Source organism: Macrobrachium rosenbergii, chromosome 11, assembly GCF_040412425.1.
Source record: "Macrobrachium rosenbergii isolate ZJJX-2024 chromosome 11, ASM4041242v1, whole genome shotgun sequence".
NCBI classification, from domain to species: Eukaryota; Metazoa; Arthropoda; class Malacostraca; order Decapoda; family Palaemonidae; genus Macrobrachium; species Macrobrachium rosenbergii.
The window spans coordinates 15,291,472-15,299,634 of NC_089751.1; the positions used below are offsets into that span (position 1 = coordinate 15,291,472).

Below are 8,163 nucleotides of genomic sequence, written 5' to 3' on the forward strand. Positions count from 1 at the left end.
GGTGCACCGGGCAACATGTGTGGGCGTTCCTGACTTCAAGTTAAGACCGAAGAGAGAGCTTGGAAAGGCATATAATTGAAAAACTGCAATGAGAGAAGTAGGATGGCAGCAGAATGGGGATGATGACTTTATTAAGGGTGTCTGGAAGCTTCCCATATCGAACCAACTCGTTCGAGGCGTGGTGGTTTTTTTTATGCAATGCTAAATATGTGGTTTAGTATTTCTTTTTATGAGGATTGTGTAGACTGGTTAAGATGTATTTTCATACCGCTATATACACCAGTCGAGCAGGTACCCTTATAACCCATAAATCAGACACATGCAGGTTCATATATATATATATATATATATATATATATATATATATATATATATATATATATATATATATATATATATATATATATATATATATATATATATATATATATATATATATATATATATATATATATATATATATCGGAAATTTTTATCACACCATGATTTATATACAATCATGAAGCTACAAATGCCGCTTAATATCAAATTCACGCTACCTCGGGAATATCACCGATGGGGAATTATCACCGAAGGGGAATTTATAAGTGATAATTGGACTGGTACTGCCGAGTCGCTATCTTGATAGCTCAATGGGTAGAACATCGACTGGAGTCGCTGGATAAGTATCTGTGTCGTGGGTTCGAGACTCGGCGGTACCAGTCCAATTATCACTTATAAAATCTCCTTTGGTGATAATTCCCCATCGGGGATATTCCCGAGGTAGCGTGAATTTGATATTAAGCGACATTTGTAGCTTCATGATTATATATATATATATATATATATATATATATATATATATATGAGGTGCGACAATGGGAGCCTCGATGGCTTGGTCGATAGAGCAGTGGACTCAGACTTCGTAAGAAGTCTGTGTCGCGGGTTCAAATCCGCAGCCGGCAAGTCAGAGGGCGGACACTTTGCTATCCGTGTAGACACCCCAGGATTATGTATGTAATCAACGGATAGGTTTGCTGAAAGCAAATGGGTGTTACAGACAAATACACACACAAACAAAGCCACTCCAACATCTTCTAAAAACATAACACGTCTTGAACTGTTGGCCTAAACCGCTCATGTCTCCGCGCTGCTAGGGGAAAGGGAACTGGAGATTAAGCAAGATACATATAGACGTGCTACCGGGGTCTAAGTGATGTCAGGCAGGGCAGCCGATCGAGGCTACGGCCTACCCCAACACCAAATCAGAAGTCCTTCAATAGAAGGCATTGTGCTTACCCCATATGAAAAATGGGAAAAAGCACGTTAAACGAAGAAGAAGAAGCAGATGAGGTGCAACAATAAAGAAACGAGACTTATCTCAAAACAGTTTTACTATAAAATCTACAGAGAAATTGTGCACTGTCCCCTTCCAAGTAATCCCCCCCGAGAGTTAATACACTTCTGCATTCGTGTCTGCCACCCAAGGAAGGCCTCGGCAAATTCCTCCTCCTTGAGGCCCCTTAGCTCCCTCATCACAGTGGCCTTGATCTCTTCCACAGAGGCGAAATGGGTTCCTTTGAGCACAGTCTTCAGCCTGGGGAAGAGCCAAAAGTCGCACTGTGAGAGATCTAGGGAATAAGGAGGGTGGTCAAGAACTGCGATCCTTTTGTTGGCCAAGAACTGCCTCACACTGAGTGTGGTGTGTGCAGGCACGGTGTGTGGTGTTGAACAGCCGCGAATTGTCCCTCCGCAGAGCCTGCCTGCTGCGCCGCACCCAGTCATGGAGGAGGCGATTGGGGACCTGATGGTTGACTGTTTGACCCTGAGGTACGAACTCATGATGGACCACGCCTTCTGGTCGTAAAATGCGATCAGCATGATCTTGATCTTTGATTTGGACATGCAAGACTTCTTGGGTCTGGGTGAAGTTGGGGTCTTCCACTGCAGGCTCTGTCTCTTGGTTTCTGGGTTGTACTGGGAGACCCAGGTCTCATCTCCTATGATGACTCGGCCATGGAACTCCGGATCATCCCCAACTTACTCCATCAAGCCTCAATAAACACTGACCAGGTTCTCCTTCTGGTCGTCCGACAAAAGCTTTGGCACCATCTTGGTGCACACCTTCCACATTCCCAGCTCCTGTGCCAAGATGGTTCTCACTGGCTCCCTGTTCAGGTTGAGCTCCTCCACTTTCATCTGCACTGTTAATCTGCGATCACTCCCCACCAGCTGTTGCACTTTGTCAATGTTCTCAGCTGTTTTCATTGAGGAAGGCCATCCTGACATGGGGTCTCCCTCCACCTCCTTGTGGCCATTCTTGAAGCGTTTGTGTCACTTGAAGACTCACAGCAGGGACATACACAACAGCCTGAAACAGAAGCAGAGCGTGAGCAAGGTGCACAATATTATAGCAGAATAGTGGTGGGATGTTGCACAACACCGTGACATAAGAAGTTAGCCATTTGGCATTGAGGCATAAGTGTGGCTTCCACAGTCTCGTTTCTTTATTGTCACACATTATATATATATATATATATATATATATATATATATATATATATATATATATATATATATATATATATATATATATATATATATATATATATGAACCTGCATGTGTGTCTGGGTTATGGGTTATAAAGGTACCTTATGAATGGTATATATAACGGTGTAAAAATACTTCTTAACAAGTCTACACAACCCTAATGACAAAAAGAAAAGTACTAAACCACATCATTTAGCATTACATAAAAACACCATCACTTCTAGAGCGAGTTGGTTTGAAATGGGAAGCTTCCAGACACCTTTAAGGAAGTCCTCTTCCCCATTCTGTTGCCATCCTACTTCTCTCATTGCAGTTTTCAATTATATGCTCTTCCAAGCTCTCTGTTCGGCCTTGACTTGAGGTCAGTATTGCCCGGTTCATCATGAACGTATCAATGGAACCCTGTTCCTCAAGATCTATATGTATATGTATATGTGTATATATATATATATATATATATATATATATATATATATATATATATATATATGTGTGTGTGTGTGTGTATATATATATATATATATATATATATATATATATATATATATATATATATATATATATATATATATATATATATATATATATTCTGCTGTTCGACCTCCTGCATTATTTTAGTATTAATATACTCCTAACAAAGACCAGAAGAACGTCCTGGGAAAAGCAGAGAGAAGAGGGCTAGGCTGTGTTTTCAAAATTAACAGTTCCTAAAGGCTTATAAGTTAATATTAGAGACCTATCCAACAGGGAGGTTTTTCATCAGGTCACCTCTAGTGAGGGTGTTCTTAAGCATTCCTTTTCTCTGTCCTATGCATCGGCGATGTTTTTGTCAGTTTTCAGACTGCCGGAGGCTATTGAAGGAGTGCTGCTCACGAAAACACAGAGACCCCGCTTCACATCTAGGGTCACAGAGAGAACCCAACCATCTTCCAGGGCACACGTGCCAGTCCGTGCCCCTGATAATTCTGTCCTTTGTCCCCTTCCCGTCTTCTATTTACTAAGTGAATTGACGTTACGCGTGGTTCCAGAAATCCCGGGCGTCCGTTGCAGTGCACAGGCAGCCTACATGAACGGTAAGTCTGGAATTGACAAATATTGCCGATTGCTGGTATTTCTACCACTGTATTTCTATTTCCATTTTTTCCCCCTTCCTCAGCTACTGACTAGAGATCCAGGTGGAACCATAATTCCTGTATGAAGTCTAGTATATAAATAATTATTGTTGCCTATTGAGATTGCATAAGATATCCCTCTTGCAGTAAGTAGGAATTAGGGAGAGGTCAAGCATAAGCAATATTCAGGCAAGCCTTGGAACCTGATCGTACCATTGTTTGGAAGAGGAATAGCCTTTAAAATACTAAAATTTCTTACAATAGAGATAAGTAGAACGATCGTCCGTTGCATTATAACTGAAAGTAGGGGAAATATTCCTGTGTCCGAAACTGACTAATTGGCTCACGTTAACATCGCATTCTCTCTTTTGCTGGGATTAGGTGGGTAATAAATGGGTTATTTAATTAATCTGTTCCAGAAATAACTAAATTATTCAATAACACAGTTGCGACTGGCGACCTAATCTAATTAAGTAATTATCTGTCTTTTGGGGTAACGTTTAACTTTAACTGACAGGATTACATGGGTCTTAGGTAGAGCAGAGCTACATAAATTACAGTAATTAAATAAAAAACTCATCAGCCGAAGGACCCACGTAAGAATATAAATAAATAAATAAATAAATATATATATATATATATATATATATATAGTATATGTGTGCGTATGTGTATGTATGCGTGTATATAGCATTATCATTCAATAGGACACAACCATTATCGTTTATGCCCTATTGAATATTTTATTCTCCTATGAAAAATTCTTTTAACTCTTGTGAACTTGACTGAGAAGCGGACGTGACCAACCATACCATCCACCGAAATAAAAATAGATATCATCAAAAACATATACATTTTTGTTTCTGTATTTGAAAAATATCTAGCTTTAATGCTTTCCAGCATAAAGGATGTTCCACTTTCCCATGACCTATAGTTCGGTATCCCCGTGTGACTTTCGTAAAAAGAGTGCGACAAAAGGAGACAGCAATACTTTGACACCTTTCAGACTGCGTTTGTTTAAGGCTGCTTTCATCTTCATTACTGATTATCTTAGGTATGATACGCTTGACAACCTAATGTAGATTATTAGATCTGGAGGATACGTATTAATATTCTCATTATGTTACTTGAACCGGATGTTACTAATCAAGGTGCCTTTAAACATAATGCACTGTAATTTTTTGTTTAGTGGTTTCTATATTTTCCAAAATGCTTGGTGACAGACTTTTTTTCTTAATACAGTTACCATCAATTCCTCCTCTCTCTCCTCCTCCCCCTCCATCATTTAACTGATAACGTAAAATAAAATACTTTATTATTGTCACAGTTTTACAATTGTTATTAATATTACTTTCATCCATCAGTTTCTGGTATATTTGACAATTTGATTGGATGCTGTCTGGAGATTACTGAGGACAATTATTACGGTAGCTTTCGTTCGTGAGTAAATTTTCATCAGTTTCTTTTATAGAGGTAAGATTTATCGCTTACAACTTCCAGGTGAAATAAATCACACAGATTGATTGACTTGCTGTCAGCGAATGTCCGATCTTTCGTTCAAGGATTTTTTTTTTTTCGCCTTCGTTAATACGTTCCTTTCTCTCTTCGATATCAATACCTTTTCATTGTTGCTAAAAACACAAAAGCAAACAAAGACTTTCGTGTATGATCCAGGAAAAAACTTACTTATGAAAATTGCCGAAAAGTTCGAGTTCTGTATATTTATACCTTATATTTTGCCCACACCATTTTTCCGGTGTAATTTCATCTACGAGTTAATCATAACCTTTATGATAAATAGCAAGAATTCTGATCACTAACAGGAACATATCACCAGATGTGCCCATTTCAAATGTGCCACATGTTTGGTATACAAAGCTATCTAGTTATAGCGAAATGAGGTCCTTTTAATATTAAATTAATATATTTTTAATATTTTTGTATACAGATTATGCGAAACTGATTATGTTCTTAATTTGCTAAATCATGGTCGTTGCCAATCGAAAAAAAAAAAATTACTATTCTTGTCCACCCATAATAGATCTGTTTTTTTATTCACTTTAATTTTTCTTTTTTACAACACTTCTCATCCAGTCCTCCATTTTTTACCGTTCCCTTCCCAAACCCTTCACTGAATTTGTCAGGAGCAATTACTTCAACTATTCGTTCGTTAGTGGGATCTGGTAGCAATAAATACTTGAGGCTTTTCGGAAATATTATATCTGAGCTGAAAGGGGGTCGATGACCTGACCAGAAATTCTGAGTATAAAGCAATACTAAGAGGACTTCCGCAAGAAGGGAAAAGAGAAAGGACTACATATTTCATTACTTTAGGATTAAGTTTCAGAAAGTTAATTTATTTTAATTTTCGAGACCTTGTCGGTTGTTCTCTACGTACAAAAGTGTTTTGGGCAATGATAAATGAGGATATGGACGACCGTGAGGAATGTATACGGTTATACATAATGATAGCACCTGTTGACATTACATGACATATGATGATTTCAAGAGCTGAAATATGAAATATGTATACACACACACACATATATATAGACACACACACATATATATATGTATATATATAAATATATATTATATATATATACATATTAAGTTAAAGTCCTCCTGTGTCTCTGTAGGCTCATGGATATATATATACTCATATATATATATATATATATATATATATATATATATATATATATATATATATATATATATATATATATATATATATATATATATGTATGGCACAATTTTGTTTAATAGCCAGTTCTCTACACCTCGGGAATAACTTTACCCGAAAGGGGAATTATAAGTGATAAGTGCTTCGTCACCAGCGGGATTCGAACCGTTGCCTGGCTATGAAGCAACAAAAATACAATGAGCTTGACCACTGAGCAATCAAAAGAGGTATAAGGTAATATGGAATCTGTTGTACATATGTCAGTCTAATTAAGGATTTTGTACTAAGAATCACCATCAACCCATTTCCACAGTATCTGATCGGCAAGTTTATAACACGGCGCTAATCATTAATCTTTGTCGCAGACACCGTGATACTTTTTATATTCGCAAACATTAACACAATTTCACTTCATATCCAATTCACAATACCTCTAGAATAACTTACATCGAAGGCGAATTGTAACTGATAAGGGTTTCGTCACCAGTGAGATTCGAAATACTCCCTTTGATAAAACGAAAATACATTGACTTTGACCACTGATCCATCAAGAGAGGCATGAGTTGATAACGACTCTGCTGTACATTTGCATGTCGAATTCAGGTTCTTGCACTTAGAACCGCTATCAACCCTCATCCATCACGAGAGCTGATTAGTGAGAAATAATTAATTAGCTTTTACTGTTCCTTGACACCAATAACGGTATACTCGACAAAAATGAAGTTGAAATCCTTCGTAGTTCTAGATTTAAAAGAAAAGGCAAATTCATATTTGACATGGGACCTCTTCAGTTTGACCTTGGACTAATTCATCACACTGTGTTATTACTGTGAACGCCAAGCCAGTAGTTCAAAAATTTTCGCTAGGCTTAAATTCTTTTTTGACCTCTGGCCTCTCTTAAGGTTTACATTTACATTCATATCTTCACCGAATTTCAATCCCTATGGAATCATGCAGAAACATGAGCAGGACACACACACACAAACATATATACAGTATGTGTGTGTATATATATATATATATATATATATATATATATATATATATATATATATATATATATATATATATATATATATATATATATATAGCAAGATTATGCAGACGGCTTGACTGCAACTGCATACTTAGTACAAAGCCAGCCCACCCACCTCAAATTAGAATAAAACGAATAACCATGGAGCACAAAGAACTTGTTTGTCAGGTCAACTAGACCCTCCAGATTTGGAGCTTCCCTACTCCTCGTCTAACACCCACTGCCCTCGACCTTAATCCTCTTTTTCTTGTAAACGGTGATTCTTGCTCTCTCTTCATCTCTCACAGGACCCTGGTGTTGGGATTAGCAGATTAACGGCTACTGGCATAACCAGAGGACATCATAGGTGAGGAGAAAGTTAATGCAAGAACTGACCGCACCTTCCAGGGCTTGGCACCAGAAATTAAGGTGCAACGCCGCATGGGAACCACATGGCCCCAACTTCCATCATGCATTTGTGACCTGTGGGTCAGCCCCCATAAAAGGGAGCCGCTGGCCGTGCCCGACAGAGACCGACTAGAGATTCCAAGAGAACCAGACAAGGGGCAGACAGACTCGCTCCTTCACCACCCCTTTACCTCTTGACCTAGAGTCTGCCAGTTATAGCTTTGCCTTCCCCCAACATGCCCCCTCCCCAAGTGCCATTGTCCATCATCAGTAGTCCACAGAGATGTCCTTGGGGACAAGGTAATGTCAGACATTGTAATTGCAGGTCACCCTTCCTTCTTCTATTACTAATTCCATTACATCTTCCTTTTCCATACCCAGAGTCGATTGGTGACCTGTTTGTTGATTATTA

General features: G+C 38.2%; 1 protein-coding gene across 1 annotated transcript; it reads right to left on the bottom strand.

The window, feature by feature from the left end:
• Positions 1–1,383: 1,383 nt before the first annotated feature.
• On the bottom strand, positions 1,384–2,268 carry LOC136843481 (histone-lysine N-methyltransferase SETMAR-like). Its single transcript, XM_067112016.1, has 2 exons — positions 2,050–2,268; positions 1,384–1,956 (listed from the first exon to the last, which is right to left on the bottom strand). The coding sequence occupies exons 1-2, from the start codon at positions 2,266–2,268 to the stop codon at positions 1,384–1,386; spliced, it is 792 nt and encodes a 263-aa protein (XP_066968117.1).
• Between the last annotated feature and the right edge of the window lie 5,895 nt (positions 2,269–8,163).

What these genes read in the sequence shown, in the direction of transcription:
- LOC136843481 (XM_067112016.1), bottom strand. Translation starts at nt 2,268, where the DNA reads ATGTCAGGATGGCCTTCCTCAATGAAAACAGCTGAGAACATTGACAAA. An exon ending in ACGACCAGAAGGAGAACCTG is followed by an intron (nt 1,957 to 2,049) that starts GTCAGTGTTTAT and finishes TGGGTCTCCCAG; the next exon opens with TACAACCCAGAAACCAAGAG.